The 19,879-nt window shown below is 46.3% G+C and overlaps 1 protein-coding gene across 1 annotated transcript; it reads right to left on the bottom strand.

The window, feature by feature from the left end:
- Positions 1 to 2,261: 2,261 nt before the first annotated feature.
- Positions 2,262 to 8,457, bottom strand: LOC143299215 (UDP-glucuronosyltransferase 2B33-like). The gene is made up of 2 exons (XM_076612757.1): positions 8,373 to 8,457; positions 2,262 to 3,803 (listed from the first exon to the last, which is right to left on the bottom strand). The coding sequence occupies exon 2, from the start codon at positions 3,780 to 3,782 to the stop codon at positions 2,262 to 2,264; it is 1,521 nt and encodes a 506-aa protein (XP_076468872.1). The 5' UTR covers positions 3,783 to 3,803; positions 8,373 to 8,457.
- Positions 8,458 to 19,879: the final 11,422 nt, after the last annotated feature.

Below are 19,879 nucleotides of genomic sequence, written 5' to 3'. Positions count from 1 at the left end.
GGAAGTATTTTCTTTATCCTATTTGCTATGCATCTAGCTCCAATTTTATACAGAATATTCAATAGTGAGATTGGTCTCCAGTTTTTTTTATGTATTCCTTTTGTTTATCAGGTTTTGGGATGCATGTGATGAGTCCTCCTTTCTGTGTAGCTGAAAGTTCTCTATCCCTGACCAATTAGTTAAGAGCTCGAACGACAAAAGGGCCTAACTCATTCCAAAATAATTTATAAAACTCTGCCCCAAACCCATCTGTGCCAGGACTCTTGCCATTTTTCATATTCTTTAATGCAATGCCTGCTTCGTGTAATGTTATTTCTTCTTCTAATGTGTTTTTTTTTCCTACCTGGGATAATTTAAGACATTCATTTACTAAATATTTTATTTCACACATATCTAATGTTTTCTTTGTGTAAAGTTTTTCATAGAAAACATTTACATCCTCCTTTATCTTTTGTGGTTCATCTGTTAGAATTCCATTTTTATCGATAATTTTGGTCATACTTTTATTGACAAAATGCCTTTTTTCTAAGTTACAAAAATATTTAATTATTTTTCACCTTCTGCAATACATTTTGCCCTCGATCTTAATATCACTCCTTGTATTTTTTTTCTCTTATTGACACTGTTTCATGATTTATTTCTTTTAAAGTCTTCAGGTCTTCCTCTGTTTTGTGTTCTTTCTTTTATAATTGTTCACTCTTTCTAGTCAAGCTTTCTTTTTTTTTCTACAGTTTTCTTCTTCCTCGTTGTTGCATATGCAATTGTTGGTTGTTTTTGTTGTTGTTGTTTTCTTGTTTTGTTTATTTGTTCTTTTTTTATCGTATTTTCATGATTAAGAAGTCGATGAATAATTAATTTTGTCTGAAACAGTTAAACTGATTTCCGTCAAGGGAAGGTTTTCAGTTCCATTTTGCTCAGTGGAATATTGAGATATGACATCATCTATGAACTTACTGATTTCATCTACATACTGTTTTTCTCTTAATAAAGTGCAGTTAAATTTCCACAGGGTATTATGTTTTATAGTTTTACCAAATCTCAGTTTTGATATTATCATTGAGTGATCTGGTTGGTTTCTAAGGTATTCTACTTTCATACATTTGTATCCAGCTAAGCCATTATCATACGCACTGAACGGCTATCGGGTATCTATTAGTTTCACCATAAACTGGGTCATTTGGGGTATGCATATCAACATTTAGAAATTTCCTCATAGCAAACAAATGTACAGATTCACAGTGGAACGTGGCTGTGTTGAAACTCTACATCTCTGGGCCATATCTGATATTTCTATTTTAGTTTCAGGGAAGAACTATTCAATGAGGATAATCTTTTTCTGATACACGATGGTGCCCTTTTTTCCTTTCTTTGACATGCAAGCGGGATCTTTGCACGCTGAAACAAACGAGTTGGATAAAATATACCTAAATACTTATACAGATTTACCACAGACATCACAATCCTATTATAAAGCTATCACTCCTTCACACCTCAGTATCCTCCGTTCAGATATACATTTTATTTCATGTTACCCTTCAGCTGAAGAGATGTTACAGCTTGTTGTAAAGTATGTCAATGGAATCTGAAGATAAACAACAGTCATGGATAATGAAATAACATAGTCAGCCAAAAAAAAAAAAAAAAAAAAAAAGAAAAAAAAGAAAAGAAAAAAAAAGAATAAATAGCTCAAATGTATCACGTGAAATAGTGGCACTGTATCTTCCATAACTGAGTATTTCAATCGCAAATTCATCAATAAAAAGAGAAAATAATATTGGGCTGCGCATATCATCTTGCTTTACTCCTGTTGTACATTTGATATAATCTGTTAGTGCAGCGCCACAGCAAACTCATCTTTCACAGGACATTTCATATATACTCTGAATACACCTGTACATTTCCCCCTTACGCCATTCTTTCAAGATAAAATAGGCCTAACATTCATACAGAAAGAGGGAGAAAGAAAGACAGACAGACAGACAGAAACAGAGACAGATAGACAGAGACAGACAGACAGAGATCACGAGTGAACTCATTAAAAGCTACTTTCAGACAATCTGATTATTCAATCAATGTTTTTGCTTGAAATAATTATATTTGAAATTAGTGAGAATCATAACCAAAAACTAATTTTCAAACGTATGTGGACATAGCTGTTAGTTTTACAAGTTTCTGTTTTGCTCACTCAAAGTTTGATTCAAAACCAAAATAGAGAATATAATTATATCAAAACATACTGAATGCAATATGCCACAACTAATTCACTCTGCCTTTGTTTTCCTGTTCTGGAAGCATCTATAGAGGGCACGTATCGCACAGTAGACCATCACGACAACCAGTGCCAGTACAGCAAGGATGAAGAGGAAGACATCCAGCAGCACATACTGATAGAGCGGCATTTGTTGGCCGGCAGAACGCATGTAGTCACCACCATATTCCATCACGTGATCCAACCAATACGCTGCCGTCTCCATGGGAACTCCGTACAACTCTCTGAACAGACGGGAACGTTTAACAACAGCCTGTTTGTACCTTGGTTCGTTGGCAACTGTCAGAATGCTGGACCTCATCTGCTCAGCTGTGCATGTGTTAAGGTCCAGTACCTCAGCAAAACCTTTCACTCGAGCACGTTCTGCGTTGTAGTTCTGGTCAAGGAAAAGAGGTGTGGCCACGATAGGAACAGCGTGGTATAGAGCCTCGTACTGACCATTCTTCCCACAGTGACTGACAAACACTTTGGTGTGTGGATGACCCAGCAGGTCATTCTGAGGTATCCATGGTGCTGTTAGGATTTTCTTGGGATCGGGAGATGTCAGGTTAGACCTGAAGACTGACTTCATGGGCAGCTGCAGCAGAACCTGCAGGATCTTGTCACTGATGTGCTTTGGAAGGCCGAGCACGTAGGTACCAAAGGATACAATCACTACACCCTCCTTGGCACTGTCCATGAAGGATTGGAACTCAGGTGGCAGGGCTTTGGCTGGTCCTGTTGCTGTGCCACCAATCAGTTTGACATTGGGCAGTGAAGGCTTGGGGTAATCCAGTACATGGTCTTGGTCCACAAGAAGGATCTCAGCTCTATTTGCAAGCACATCTAAGGGTAAATACTTCATTTCCGGAGCATACCTTGCCACTGCATCAGCTGGGAATGTGAGACTGGATGTAGAAAAAAGTATCAAAAGTAGCATGTTGTGTAGCCTTTGGAAGAAGGTCATCTTGTTGTTGTAGGGAACGATGCTCAACGGCACGTCGGCAGGCGAGAAAGGTATTCTCATCACTGTAGGAAGGTAAGTTAACCCCAGGAATGCAAACGGTACTCCGAGTTTATAAGGTATAATACACATGGAGAAGAATAGAGGGCTGTTGTCGATCACAATCAAGTCCGGATTTTTCTCCCCAATGGTTGAGATGAATGTTTCATTTGTCAACATAATGTCTAAAACATCCACGCTTTTTTGAAAGATCTCAAATATCTTTTGAATTTCTCCATTGAAGTAATATTCACTGAACGTACCAAGCGCATTTTCTTCAGCTCTAGGTATGGCTTCATAAGGAATTATATGTATACCAGATGTATCCAGGTGACCTTTGGAAAGCACATAGGTGGGAACGGTGACCCACACATCATGACCTCTGTTGGCCAGAGCACGTGCAACATTACTGAAGTCTATGACGTGACTGGTGAAGGGGACAGGCATGCTGACCACTGTCTTGGTTTCTGACAACTGTGCCAGGAACACCGTCACCAGTACACAGGTCAGGATTACTGTTGCCAAAGACATCTTTCAAGAGTCCAGCGCCATCTGTTAACAAGATTTAAAAAAGTCTTCCATGAAAATTTTTGATTGCTTTGTGTTTGTTGTCATCCCCAAACATGTATACCTTGGATTTTAAAACATTTTGAATGCCACATCCACCTTTAGATGTTGACATTTTTTTTTATCCACATTTGAGCTAACTTCAGGACGGTATTATCAATTAAGCTGACCATACTGGAGGGCTACATAAAACGACATTGTTCCAAGTTCCATATCCAAAAGGATTTTGTTGTTGTTATCTTGCTTCTTCTCCTTTTATTATTTCTCATTCTATGATGGCAGTTTCAGTTTCAGTAGCTCAGGGAGGCGTCACTGCATTCGGACAAATCCATATACGCTACACCACATCTGCCAAGCAGATGCCTGACCAGCAGCATAACCCAACGCGCTTAGTCAGGCCTTCAGAAAAAAAAGAAAAAAAAGAAGGAAAAAAAAGAGATGGCATTGACTTTCAAATGATTATATATATATATATATATATATATATATATATATAAAGGAAGAAGCAATGCTTTCCAGTCATCACACGTTTATTTCTGCCAATGTTTGGCCTATTCGGTCTTCCTAAAGGTTTCTACCAATGTTTGGTCAAGCTACATGTTTGCTGCTGCCAAGGCTTGGCTTTATCAGTCTTCTAATATATTTGTCTGTCAAATTGTTGTCTTACCAGTCTTCCCACCTGTTTATTTATACCAGCGTTTGACCTTATCGGTCTTTCTGAATGGTTCAAGAGTTGGACTTTCAATCTGAGTCCCAGGTTCGAATCTCTTAAAGATCCTGTAACCCATGTCAGCTTTCAGTGGGTTATGGAAATAAGAACATACTGAGCATGCACACCCCAGAAAACGGAGTATGGCTGCCTACATGGCGGGGCAAATATACAAAACGGTCATACACGTAAAATGTTACATGTCTGTTTCAGTGTGTATGTGTGCATGTCTGAAATCTGATTGAATGACACAGGAAACGAATGATGAGCGCCCAGTGGCTGCCGTCAGTTGGCTCAGTCCACATAGGCAGCCTGTTGTGCAAATGATCCTGTGTTTGTAGCCTGGTCTCTGACCGAGGATAGGCACTATATGAGTATCCATATCAATTAATCATTAACTCCTCTGTGTGACTGGCATAGTGAACATCCAACTCCATGTTGTGAACACTGCTCATTCCGTCTTCAGGGGAAAGTTGTGGGTATTGCTAATAAAACAGAACAATAAAATTACACGAACACAACAGTTGGTGGTTCACCCAATTTATATATCACTCCAGCGTCTGTTGTATGTAAATAATCCTACTATGAAATAGTGCAAGAGTTATCAGAATCACTATTGCACATCAGATCGATATTAAATGCAAATGGAAACGAAATACCTTACCCGATTTACCATTCACTCTCTAGCCAGCAGTTGACAAACACTTTGCTGGGTTATCACTTGACGAGGAAGGAAGAATGCATAGACAGGACTGGTGGTGCAAAAGATGTTTGGGAAACGAGTGCATATTTGTATACAAGTTTGTAAGAGGGTGAATGTGTGTATCTCTGAACATGTGAGTGAGTGTTGTGAAGATGAGTGCTTGTGTGTGTGTGTGTGTGTGTGATAACTATGGATAGAAGACTGTAAACAAAAATGAAATGAAAGAAATACATAAATGTTTTTTGATACATCAATACAAAGGCCTGGCTCTGTACATGTTGTATGGTCTGTACAGGTCTGCTCTGTACATGTTGTATGGTCTGTACAGGTTGTAAGGTTCATGGTTGCATGGCCTTTTTTTGTGCAGCTGCCAACAGAAGAACTGATGACGAACATGGTGAAGAGGAGAGGAATCAAGTCCCATTGTTTTAACAGTTACCTACCTTGTCTGTAAGTCACGTCACCACGTGTGCACTTGGAATTAAGTTTCTCTTGTCAGTCTCTCATACATGCTGATTGGAAGGTGTGAGCAGCTGCGTTTTTGAATTGAGAGGTGTGAGTTGGACGTCTCTGACAGAGTGCTGATAGTTATTCATCATCCTGACCCCTGGCATCTTCGCTGTTGTAATCATGTTGTTGTTGAATGGTGTGTGCAGTGTCCCAGAGGCTGACATCTTGCTGTGTATAACTGTAAGTACTAGTGTGTAGAATGTGTTGATTTGTAAATTGTATTCTTTGACAACAGTACTTGTGTTCATGTGAGTATGTTGATATTGCCTTAGTTTGGCTTACTCAGTTCAGTTATTGCTTTGACATGTAGTCACAGCTCGGCTATGATTGATCTAAATAATCGCCATGTCATCATAATTATGCTTGGGGCAGTGTTCCATTTAATTCTCTCCACCGTCACAGTAAATGACGTCTCTGGACACTATAGTTTGTTTGAGAATGTTCTGGTGGCTGATGCATTCTTTCTGATCTGCTGTCACTGATGAAGGTTAGGTTCCTTATCCCACTTTGGCAGAGGAGATTTAAATGTTGAGTACAAACTTAGCTATGCTGATATTTGGCTTTGATGCAACGGATTACTTGTGTAAGATCATTCACCACTTAATGGTTAAGCCATGATGATTCTTCACTTACTATCAGGTCTCTTAGTTTGCAAGTATTTGATATCAAAGCCACTGATTCTATTATCTTGTTTGTTATTCATGTATTGTTTTACATGCTGATATCAGTTATGCTGCTACAGTGTTTCACTGATTCTCAGTACTCTAAGATGTGTGTAGTATTCTGTTGTGGTGATTACAAGATAATGTTGTAGTGATATCAGCTGTTGGTTAAAATCACCTGATATGTATCACAGTTTGTTAATTATAATCTAGTTATTGTGCTCTCTCCTATACGGCTTACTCCAGTATAGTGCTACATGATATAACTGATTCATTTGAGTCACTTTGACACAGTATAAGCTTTATTTAAATCTATACTATCAGTGTACTTTCGCTAAATTAGCATAGCTTCAATCACTGTAATTGCACTATTCAAATGTATTAGAACTGTTATTTGATGTCAGTGTTTGGTCTTCACACATATGCATTATCTTATCTTATGTTGTTGCTTATCCCAAGCCAAGTGGTAGTCCTTCCATGTAATATGAATACATGTGCTTTACTATTCACTTGTGCTGACATCTTGTGTTTAATGACAATTTGTTTGATTGTGTCCTTATCAGTGCACTGTTTTCTCTATTCTCTTTGTTTTCTTCTTCTTCTCCTTCTTCTTTTTTCTTCCTCTTCTCCTCATCTTTGTTTTATATTTTCTTCCTCTTCTCCTCATCCTTGTTTTATCTTTTCTTCTTATCTTCTCCTCATCCTTATTTTCTTCTTCTTCTTCTCTTTAACATCTAAATAACTATTGTGGAAATAAAACAATAGAAAACCCTTATGTGACACACACACACACACACACACACACACACACACACACACACACACACACACACACACACATACACTTCAAAGCACTCCAACACAGCAAGAACGAATAGTCATCTAACCCCCATGACAAATGTTGGGAGTTCAAGCACCTACATAGAACAGCAAACACTCAGCTCCTTTCCTTTCACAAAACCACGGGTGCAAAAGCACTCACATAACAGACCTAGAAAAGGCAAGCTATCACCAATTTCCCTTACCTGCCCACACAGCCACACCCACCAGTCATCCCTCCCCACACAGCCACACCCATCAGTCAATCATCCCTCCCCACACAGCCACACCCACCAGTCATCCCTCCCCACACAGCCACACCCACCAGTCATCCCTCCCCACACAGCCACACCCATCAGTCAGTCATCCCTCCCCACACAGCCACACCCACCAGTCATCCCTCCCCACACAGCTACACCCATCAGTCAGTCATCCCTCCCATCAGTCAGTCATCCCTCCCCACACAGCCACACCCAGCAGTCATCCCTCCCCACACAGCCACACCCACCAGTCATCCCTCCCCACACAGCCACACACATCAGTCAGTCATCCCTCCCCACACAGTCACACCCATCAGTCATCCCTCCCCACACAGCCACACCCATCAGTCATCCCTCCCCACACAGCCACACCCATCAGTCACCCATCCCTCCCCACACAGCCACACCCATTAGTCAGTCATCCCTCCCCACACAGCCACACCCACCAGTCATCCCTCCCCACACAGCCACACCCATCAGTCATCCCTCCCTCCCCACACAGCCACACCCATCAGTCATCCCTCCCTCCCCACACAGCCACACCCAGTAGTCAGTCATCCCTCCCCACACAGCCTCACCCAGTAGTCAGTCATCCCTCCCCACACAGCCTCACCCACCAGTCATCCCTCCCCACACAGCCACACCCAGTAGTCAGTCATCCCTCCCCACACAGCCACACCCATCAGTCAGTCATCCCTCCCCACACAGCCACACCCATCAGTCAGTCATCCCTCCCCACACAGCCACACCCATCAGTCAGTCATCCCTCCCCACACAGCCACACCCAGACGTCTCTCGCTGCCCCTCTGCCACCAGTTCACAGGAGGATATCAGTTTCAGGTCTCAATGAGGCTACACACTAGAGGACACCCTGCAGAAACGCGGACTCACCTTGGTGGTGTTACGCAGTGTCTGCTCTGAATCAACGTAAGTGGAAGACCACTGACAAAACCTGACAAGAACCGCTCAGTCGCCAGACCAGACTGCTCAGAACTGCTGTTCAAATGTAATGATTCATGGTGACCATGTGCTTATATCTCGCACAACGTCCTCACCCCTCTCCTTCCTCCCCCGACACACACATTCTCTGGGCCAGTCATCCCATCTCTCTCTCTCTCTTTCTCTCTCTCTCTCTGTATTCTCAGCTGACATAATTATGAACGCGTGCACCGAATGACAAGCTTTCCCGTGGCTGAAAGGTCAGTGTCATCGCCTGTCAGAGACAGCGCTAAAAGAAGCATGTATCTGACACGTCGTCACCAAACAATGCATGAAACAAGTATATGAGGGAACATGTGTATGTGGGTGGGATGGGCAAGGTGTAATTGTGTCCGAGAATTTGTGTTCAGTGCAGTGTGTGTGTGTGTGTGTGTGTGTGTGTGTGTGTGTGTGTGTGCGTGCGTGCGTGCGTGTGTGTGTGTGTGTGTGTGTGTGTGTGAAATCGAAATGCAATTGTGTATTACTTTATCACAATATTCTTGTGTGTATGTGTGTGTGTGTGTGTGTGTGTGTGTGTGTGTGTGTGTGTTGTTTTTTGTTTGTTTTGTTATTGTTGCTCTTCATCTGCTTGTTTCTTCTCTCTCTCTCTCTCTCTCTCTCTCTCTCTCTCTCTCTCTCTCTCTCTCTGCTATATTTTTTTCTTTTTTTCCTTTTTTAAAATTTTTATTTATTCATTTTTATTGTTGTTTTTTCATTGATGGCTTGATGTAAAAAAAAAAAAAAAAAAAGCAATTGTTGCTTATTCAATTTACCATCATGAAATAAAATCTTGACTTGACTTGACTTGACAAACCTGTTTGGGGAGACAATAATTATGTTCGCATCTGACTGGAAAATGCCAAACATGGCTGCTGCCTTTATTCCCCATATATATATATATGGTGGTGTGTCCATCGAGATCGATGATGACCATCGTTGTCATCCAGCTGGGGGATGGGGGGAGGGTGGTGGTGGGGTGGGGGGGGGAGGATGCTCATGAATCTATCTGTGAATGCGCAGATGGCTGAATAGTCCAATCTGCGCACGAAATGTTCGCTGACAGTTGGGGCAGACAAAGACAGGCATACCATTGTCAGGGAGCTTGTTTGCCCGTGACTTTCTGGCCTGCCTCTTCTGAACAGCTGCAGCAGTCCTGTTGGCCTCGCACAACTTGGCGCCTTTGTGCACAGCAGCGCGCCATTTGTCACGGTCCACTGCAGATTCCTCCCAGGAGTCAGGGTTGATATCAAACGCTTTCAGAGAGACTTTCAGAGTATCTCTGAAGCGCTTCTTCTGACCTCCGTGTGATCTCTTCCCTTGTTGCAGCTCGCCATAGAAGAGCCTTTTGGGCAGCCGATGGTCTGGCATGCGCGCCACATGTCCAGCCCAGCGAAGCTGGGACTTCATCAGGATGGTGAAGATGCTGGGAAGGGTGGCTTTTGCGAGCACCTCTGTGTCTGGGGTCCTGTCTTGCCACTTGATGTTCAGTAGCTTCCTGAGGCATGTTGTGTGGAAGTGGTTCAGCTTCTTGGCATGTCGTTGGTACACTGTCCAAGTTTCGCAGGCGTACAGTAGTGTGGGGAGAACTACTGCTCTGTAGACCTTTAGCTTGGTCTCAAGACTAATGCCTCTTCTGTTCCAGACATTTGCATTGAGTCTACCAAAAGTTGCGCTTGCTCTTGCAATCCTGACGTTCACTTCATCGTCGATTGTCACATTTCGTGACAGTGTGCTGCCAAGGTATGTGAACCGCTCCACCGCACTGAGTCTCTGACCGTTGACTGTGATGTTGGGCTCAACGTAGGGTTTCCCTGGGGCTGGCTGATGGAGAACTTCAGTTTTCCTCGTGCTGATGGTAAGGCCGAAGTTCCTGCTGGCAGTGGCAAACTTGTCGACGCTGAGTTGCATGTCAGCTTCAGATCCAGCGTTGAGGGCACAATCATCAGCAAACAAAAAGTCTGATGATGTCTGTCATGACCTTCGTTTTTGCTTGAAGCCTTCTGAGGTTAAACAGCTTGCCATCTGTTCGGTACTTTAGGCCGATTCCAACACCGCCATCTCTGAAGGCATCAGTAAGCATTGCAGAGAACATGAGGCTGAACAGCGTTGGAGCCAGGACGCAGCCTTGCTTGACACCATTTGTGACAGCAAAAGGAGCAGATGTTTCGCCATTGTCCTGGACTCGAGCCTGCATGCCTTCATGGAATTGGCTGACCAAGGAAATAAATTTCCGAGGGCATCCGTACTTGGCCATGATCTTCCACAGTCCCTCTCTACTCACGGTGTCGAAGGCCTTAGTGAGGTCGACATAGGTGGAGAACAGATCAGCATTTTGCTCCTGACATTTCTCTTGCAGCTGCCTTGCAGCAAACACCATGTCGGTGGTTCCGCGCTCTTTCCGGAATCCACATTGGCTCTCAGGCAAATGACCTTGGTCAAGGTGTGCTGTGAGGCGGTTTAGTAGGATCCTGGCAAGTATCTTGCCTGCGATGGAGAGCAAGGAAATGCCTCGATGGTTATCACAGGCTTGCCGGCTCCCCTTTCGCTTGTACAAGTGAATGATAGATGCATCTTTGAAATCCTGGGGGATCGTCTCTTCTTTCCACATGAGTGAGTACAGCTGATGGAGCTTCTCAGTCAGCACAGTGCCTCCATCCTTGTAGACCTCTGCTGGTATGGAGTCTGAGCCAGGTGCTTTGCCACTGGATAGCAGACGGATTGCTTTCTGGGTCTCAAGAGGTGTTGGCGGATCGTCCAGTGCTTCGTTGATGGGGACTTGTGGGAGACGGTCTATGGCTTCATCATTTATGAAGGAAGGGCGATTTAAGACACTGTTGAAGTGCTCAGCCCAGCGTTCGAGAATTTTCTCCTTCTCGGTGATCAAGGTATTCCCATCTGCACTGAGGAGGGGGGATGATCCTGAGGATGTGGGGCCATAGACTTCTTTTAAGGCATCATAGAACCTCTTCATATCGTGCCTGTCAGCATATCCCTGGATCTCATCAGCTTTGTCACTCAGCCACTTATCTTGCATCTGGCGTAACTTTTGCTGAACAGTCCTGCGGATGGCATCGTACGCATCCTTTTTTGATGTGGACTTTGGGTTGCTCAGGTAGGCTTGATGCAGACGGCGTTTCTCATCCAGAAGCTGCTTGATTTCATCACAGTTTTCATCAAACCAGTCTTTGTGCTTTCTGGTCATGGGTCCCAGGGTCTCTGAAGCTGTACTATAGATCAACTCACGCAGGGTCCTCCAGTCAGACTCCACATTCTGGTTGTCCAGAGAGGTGGATTCCAGACGATCTTCCAGCAGCTCCACAAAGGACTGTTTGATGGTGATGTTTTTCAGCTTAGCGATGTTAAGCCGTTTTGGAGCCTTCTGGCCTTGGGGGCGTCTCTTTGGCTGGATTCGAATATTCAGCTTCGAGACTACAAGGCGATGGTCTGTCCAACACTCGGCGCCGCACATGGTCTTTGTTACACGTACATCTTGCCTATCCCTTTTCCTGACGATGACATAATCGATGAGATGCCAATGCTTTGAGCGAGGGTGCATCCATGACGCCCTGTTACGGGTAGGGAGGCAGAAAACTGTGTTGGTTATCAGCAGTTCGTGCTCTGCACAGGTCTGAAGCAAAAGCAATCCATTTGGGTTGCAGTGGCCCACACCGTGCTTTCCAATCACTCCATCCCAGGAGATGTAGTCAGAGCCAACTCTAGCATTGAAGTCCCCAAGAATGATGAGCTTATCTGCTTTAGGGGTAGCAGCAATGACAGAATGAAGGTCCTCGTAGATCTTCGCCTTCACTTCATCCGGGTTGGTCATGGTTGGGGCGTAGGCACTGACAATGGTGAGGTGCTTCTGGCCAGATGCCAGTGGGAGTTTCATGGTCATAAGCCTATCGTTGACTCCCTTTGGGATTCCAGCTAGCTTGCTGACAAGTGCTGTTTTTACTGCAAAACCAACGCCAGCCTCACGTCGCTCTTCGCTACCTCGTCCACTCCAGAAGAAGGTGTAACCAGATCCCTGTTCGCAGAGCTAGCCTTCGCCTGCAAGCCGAGTCTCACTCAAGGCTGCGATGTCAATGTTGTATCTGGCGAGTTCGGATGCAACTAGTGCCGTTCTCCTTTGGGGTCTGTCCGCGTTATTTCTGTCCAGGAGAATCCTTATGTTCCAAGCACCAATGGTGAGAGGAACGATCCTTGTTTTTTTCTTTTCTTTCTTGTTTCGACCGCTGATGTAGGGTCCCCGCCAGCCGCGGTATGCTGGCCAGGGTGATATGGAGCAGGCAATTTTTAGGGCACCTTTTCTAGCCCCTTCCTCATGCCAGGGAGGTGAGCAGTGCATTCCTAAAGAGGGCTGCTCAGACGCTCAGACGGCTGCCGAGCTCCATCACTGCTCCTGTCGACGAAGAACGACCCTATGGCCTGAGCCGCCTGCGTGCAGGTCTGCGGCTGCGACTGCCAGTGTACCCACACCTGTCGTTTCGTCGCTCGCCTGTCGCCACAGGACTTGGGGGTGATGAAATGATGAAGGATGAAAGGTCATTTTGGATGACTGATGACTTGCGCGATGAGTTTGTTTAAAGTGAAGAGGAGTTGCGCAACGTCGACCTCACTCTCTCGTCCGGGTCCACCAATTTCCAGTGGCAAGACTAAGTCGAGACGACTGGAGGATGAGCACGGATGCAGTGGATGACCAAGATATCCTTTCGATGTCTCATCTTGCTCTCTGCACTCCACAGTGCGTTGCTGTAACCGCCTTCTTCTCCGTTGAACCGATAGGTTTCTTCCGCAGATTCTGCCGGATCCAGACTTTTGCATGCATGGGTAGACACACCCCGGGGGCCAACTGCGTGTGGCATGCACACAGCACGGTGGAGCTAGATGGCCGTCGGTGGCTCTCCTGAGCCAACGCCCTTTTATGGATCTCCATAAGGGTGTCTAGCCACCCGCCCACCAGTCCCGGAAGGGAGCGGTGGGAGTGCCGGTTTAGTCGCCGGCAACCCGACCCTGAACAGGTTGTACTGGATTACAGGTTACCAGTAGCAGATCTAATGACCTGACCTGACCTGCATATATATATATATATATATATATATATATAGAGAGAGAGAGAGAGAGAGAGAGAGAGAGAGAGAGAGAGAGATAGATTTGTGTATGTGTGTGTGTGTGTGTGTGTGTGTCTGTGTGTCTGTGTGTGTCTGTGTCTGTGTGCGTCTGTGTCTGTGTCTGTGTGTCTGTTTGTGTCTGTGTTTGCGTGCAATGTGTTTGTGTATTTTTATGTACAAATTGGTTCTGTGTGATACATTTCTTACCAGCTGTTTACGTCTTATCTTTTACTGTTATTTTTCGTTTGCGTTTCATCTGGTTTATCATGTTAACATGTACATATTTTGTGCATATTTCCTATTGTACGACATTACTTCTTTTATATATATCTTTGATTTAGACCATTTCAGCATCAGGTCAGTTTAATATGTCTTCCTGTAATGTCTTCCTCTAATGAGGTTTGAGCCTTCTGAATGTTAGGGGAAAGTATGATATAAATAAAATCTATTATCCTCCTCCTCCTCTTTCTTCTTCTTTTTCTTACTAAAGTGCGTGACAATTTTAAATGGAACTGAGATCAAGGCTTATCTGAAGAAAGCATGCACACACACACAGACACACACACACACAGAGACACACACAGAGACACACACAGAGACACACACACACACACACACACACACACACACACACACGGACAGACAGACAGACACAGACAGACAGACACACACACACACACACACACGCACGCACGCACGCACGCACGCACGCACGCACACACACACACACACACACACACACACACACACACAGAGCCCCACCGTTTCTAAATATTTTATGAAAATAAACGTTTTCAGTTGTTCATTAGATGACGAGTGTGGTTGAATCCTGCAGATGTTTGGGAAGAGAATTCCAGACAGCTGGAGCAATATCGAAAGAGAAAAAAAAAGAAGCATTTCCTGCATGTATTGTTTGGTTATGGGAACATGAGGGTGTGCTTTCATCAGTGGAACGGTGGGTTCTGGTGGGCTGGTATGGATGGACCATGTCAGACAGGTGGGAGCAGTGAAATGGATGGTACATAGATAACAGCGTTGCAACCTTGTTTTTAAACTGAGCTCGGACAGGTATCCAGTGAAGTGATCTCATAAACATTAGAAACAAGGTCTCGTTTACGTTTTTGAAAAACAAGCTCGGCAGCATTGTTTTGTACTCGCTGAAGTTGCCCAGGTTTAACATCTTGGAAGGCGATTCGCTAAAGGTGTATGTTTACCAGAAAGCACATCACAACTATCCCCATCAGCAATATCCCTACTTCCCTTCTACCTAACACTACCTAGCCTCTATATCCCTACTTCCCTTCTACCTAACACTACATAACCCCTATATCCCTACCTCCCCCTTCTACCTAACACTACCTACCCTCTATATCCATACCTCCCCCCTTCTACCTAACACTATCTACCCCCTATATCCATACCGCCCCCCTTCTACCTAACACTACCTACCCCCTATATCCCTACCTCCCCCCTTCTACCTAACACTACCAACCACCTATATCCCTACCTCCCCCATTTTACCTAACACTTTCTACCCCCTATATCCCTACCTCCCCCCTTCTACCTAACACTACTTACCCCCTATATCCATACCTGCCCCCTTCTACCTAACACTACCAACCACCTATATCCCTACCTCCCCCTTCTACCTAACACTACTTACCCCCTATATCCATACCTCCCCCCTTCTACCTAACACTATCTACCCCCTATATCCATACCGCCCCCCTTCTACCGAACACTACCTACCCCCTATATCCCTACCTCCCCCCTTCTACCTAACACTACCAACCACCTATATCCCTACCTCCCCCTTCTACCTAACACTACTTACCCCCTATATCCATACCTCCCCCCCTTCTACCTAACACTGATGGAGTCTCCCGTCGGTCCGACAGATGAGTAGGCACGTAGGCTTATCTGTCGGTGTGTGTCCTCGTATAGGAGAAGAGGCCGATTCTGGATGCATAGCACTTCCCACAGGTGTTGCAAGGGAAAACGTCTCCAGAAGTTGAGCCCTGCTTCCTTCGCTTACGCTTCTCCTTAATGGCCAGTGTTCTCTTGTTTTCAAACGTCTTTATGCCACTAGAGCACACCATCCTCCAGCGAGAGCGGTCAAGGGCATCATTTTTCCAGGAAGCGATGTCTATGTCACAGGGTTTGAGGTTTGTCTTCAAGGTGTCCTTGAAGCGCTTGCAGGGTCTTCCAAGTTCACGGTGGCCTTCCTTCAGCTGGCCATACAAAAGCATCTTCGGGATCCTGCTGTCTGTCATGCGGACAACGTGTCCTGTCCAACGTAGCTGGCACTGGATCAGCAGGCTTTCGATGCTGGGCAGGCCGCTCTTCTCTGTTACCTGGAGGTTGGAGACCCTGCCTTGCCACTTTATTTCGAGGATCTTTCGTAGGCATCTCTGGTGAAACTGCTCATGTTGTTGAATGTGACGGCGATACGTCGTCCATGTTTCACAGCAGTACAACAAGGTGGTCGGCACAACAGCTCTGTAGGTCTTCATCTTGGTGCTGAGCCTGATGCCTTTGTTGTTCCGCAGCCTGTTGCTGAGTCTGCCAAAGGCGGAGCTGGCCTTGGCGATGCGCAGCGTCACTTCTGCATCAAGAGCTCCGTTGCTGCATAGGGTGCTGCCCAGGTAGCAAAACTTGTCGACTGACTTGATCTCTGTGTCATTGATCTTGATTGCAGGTGGGGGAGGGGGGGGGGGGGGGGCACTGGCGTTCTGTGAGCTAGCTGGTTGGTACATGGACTCGGTATTGCTGAGGCTGATGGTGAGTCCAAAGAGCCTGCAGGAGGTTGAGAACCTGTCCATAATGAACAGCATGTCCTCATGGGTGTGTGCAGTTTGCGCGCAGTCATCAGCGAAGAGGAATTCTCTCAACAGTGCCTCAAACACCCTGGACCTGGCGTGGAGTCGCCGCAAGTTGAAAAGTTTGCCATCTGTGCCAAATTGAATGTAGATGCCCTGGTCACAGTCTTGGAAGACGTCAATCAGCATGGCAGAGAAGAGAATGGAGAACAGTGTGGGTGCCAGGACACAGGCCTGCTTCACTCCATTTACCACAGGGAACGGATCCGACATGTCAGTATTTTCCTGTACTCTCGCCTGCATGCCATCGTGGAAAGACGCAATCAGCTGGATTAGGCTCTCTGGGCATCCGAACTTTAGGAGGATCTTCCACAGACCACGGCGGTTCACCGTGTCGAAGGCCTTAGTCAGGTCTACAAAGACCATGTGGAGCTCCTTGTTCTGCTCAAGGCACTTCTCTTGCATCTGGCGTACGGCAAACACCATGTCGCATGTCCCCCTGCCTGAGCGGAACCAACACTGTGCTTCAGGGATGAGTGTGTTGGAGACATGGTCAACCAGTCTGTTCAGTATGATGCGGGCGAAGATCTTGCCCGTGATGCAGAGGAGAGAGATTCCACGGTGGTTATCGCAGGATGTTTTGTCTCCCTTCCGTTTGTAAATGTGGACAATAGAAGCTTCCTTGAAATCCTGTGGGACCTCCCCTCTCTCCCAGATAGACTGGAACAGGGCAGTCAGCTTGTCTGTCAGCACCTCGCCTCCATACTTGTAGATGTCAGCCTGGATTCCATCCACTCCTGGTGCTTTTCCTGACTTTGTCAGCTTCAGGGCCTTCTGGGTCTCGACCTTGGTGGGAGGGGCAGATAGCGAGTCACTGACTGGTAGCTGTGGGAGGGCTGCAATTGCCTCGTCAGATACGGACGAGTCCCTGTTGAGGAGGATGTTGAAGTGCTCTGCCCAGCGGGCAAGGATGTCTTTTTTGTCTGTCAGGAGGGTGGTCTGGTCCAAGGCTCGGACAGGGGTTGATCCTGTGACTCTCGGCCCATACACAGCTCAGAGACCATCATGGAAGGTCTTCATGTCGTGAGCATCAGCAGCGGACTGAAGCTTTTCGGACTTTCTTTCCCACCAGGTGTTCTTCATCTCACGCAGCCTCTTCTGTACAAGTTGCTTGGTTTGCAAGAACTGGTTCTCCTTCCTCTGGCAGTCTTTATCGGAAATGTGATCCTGATGCCGTATATACAGTGTGTTCAGGAGCTTGGAGATATCAGAGTCGTTCTCGTCAAACCAGTCTTTGTGGCTCCTCTGTACAAAGCCGAGTGTGTCAGCTGCTGCTGTGTACACAGCATCTCTAAAGGTGCTCCATACCTCTTCTACATCAGTCGATGCAGGAATTTCTTAGAGAGCTACTTGGATTTGCAGCTGCAGCACGTCCTTGGTGATTGGGAGGCGGTGGATGTTCAGCTTCCCAGGGGGGTTCTGCCTGGCTGGTTGGAGCTTGCGTGCAAGTCTGATGTTCATCTTGCTGCGTACCAGGCGATGGTCCGACCAACAGACTGCTCCTCTCATGCAGCGTGTAATGGAAACATCACCTCTGTCCCTCTGCCGGACAATCACATAGTTCACCATGTGCCATTGCTTGGAGTGGGGGTGCATCCATGTGTTCTTGTACTTGTCCGCTTGTTGGAAGAGGGTGTTGGTAATGGTCAGTCCATGCTGCGCGCAGAGCAAGAGCAAAAGCAGTCCGCTGGAGTTGCACTTGCCAGTGCCGTGCTGTCCTAGGACTTTTGGCCATGAGGAGAAGTCCACACCAACGCGGGCATTGAAATCCCCAAGGATGATCAGCCTGTCCTTTCTGTCTACCGCTGAAATTGTGCAGCTCAGCTGAGGGTTGGTCATCGTCGGGGCATAGCAGCTGATGACTGGCGAAGCGATCCTTGGACAGCTTCAGGCGCAGGGTCATCAGCCTGTCGTTTATTCCACGTGGGAAGGCTGTCAAGCTGTCGTGCAAATTTGGTTCGTATGGCAAAACCCACGCCTGAGATTCTTGGGGTGCCATCTGGCTTCACAGTAGAAGGTGTAGCCCCCTCCAGCTTCCTCCAGCTGGGTTTTACCCGCAAACCTGGTTTCGCTCAGGGCTGGTATGTCCACCTGGTAGCGATCAAGCATTGTAGCACTGAGCGCTGTGCGTCTTTCTGGTCTGTCGTCTCTGTCTAAGAGGGTGCGAACATTCCAGGTACCCAGAGTCAGGGCACTATCTACCCCCTATATCCATACCTCCCCCCCTTCTACCTAACACTACCTATCCCCTATATCCCTTCCTCCCCCCTTCTAACACTACCTACCCCCTATATCCCTACTTCCCTTCTACCTAACACTACCTACCCGCTATATCCCTACTTCCCTTCTACCTAACACTACCTACCCGCTATATCCCTACTTCCCTTCTACCTAACACTACCTACCCGCTATATCCCTACTTCCCTTCTACCTAACACTACCTACCTGCTATATCCCTACTTCTCTTCTACCTAACACTACCTACCCGCTATGTCCCTACTTCCCTTCTACCTAACACTACCTACCTGCTATATCCCTACTTCCCTTCTACCTAACACTACCTACCTGCTATATCCCTACTTCTCTTCTACCTAACACTACCTACCCGCTATGTCCCTACTTCCCTTCTACCTAATACTACCTACCCCCTATATCCCTACCTCCCCTCTTCTACCTAACACTACCTACCCCCTACATCCCTACTTCCCTTCTACCTAACACTACCTACCCCCTATATCCCTACTTCCCTTCTACCTAACACTACCTACCCGCTATATCCCTACTTCCCTTCTACCTAACACTACCTACCTGCTATATCCCTACTTCCCTTCTACCTAACACTACCTACCTGCTATATCCCTACTTCTCTTCTACCTAACACTACCTACCCGCTATGTCCCTACTTCCCTTCTACCTAACACTACCTACCCCCATCCGAGCTGTATGACTGACAGTCCCACAGCTGCAATGATGGCATTACGCCAGTGTGTGGGGGACACCGTGTGTGGGGGACACAGTGTGTGGGGGACACAGTGTGTAGGGGACACAGTGTATGGGGGACACATTGTGTGTGGGACACACTGTGTGTGGGACACAAGGTGTGTGGGACACAGTGTGTGGGGGACACATGTGTGGGGGGGACACAGTGTATGGGCGACACAGTGTGTGGAGGACACAGTGTGTGTGGGACACACTGTGTGTGGGACACAAGGTGTGTGGGACACAGTGTGTGGGGGACACAGTGTGTGTGGGACACACTGTGTGTTGGACACAAGGTGTGTGGGACACAGTGTGTGTGGGACACACTCTGTGTGTGGGACACAAGGTGTGTGGGACACTGTGTGTGGGACACAGTGTGTGTGGGACACAGTTTGTGGGGGACATAAGGTGTGTGGGACACAAGGTGTGGGACACAAGGTGTGTGGGACAC

Source organism: Babylonia areolata, chromosome 1, assembly GCF_041734735.1.
Source record: "Babylonia areolata isolate BAREFJ2019XMU chromosome 1, ASM4173473v1, whole genome shotgun sequence".
NCBI classification, from domain to species: Eukaryota; Metazoa; Mollusca; class Gastropoda; order Neogastropoda; family Buccinidae; genus Babylonia; species Babylonia areolata.
The sequence above is the reverse complement of the archived record's forward strand: the minus strand, read 5'-3'. Positions and strand labels throughout refer to the sequence as shown.

Coding starts and splice junctions, on each gene's coding strand:
- LOC143299215 (XM_076612757.1), bottom strand. CDS start 3,782: ATGTCTTTGGCAACAGTAATCCTGACCTGTGTACTGGTGACGGTGTTC.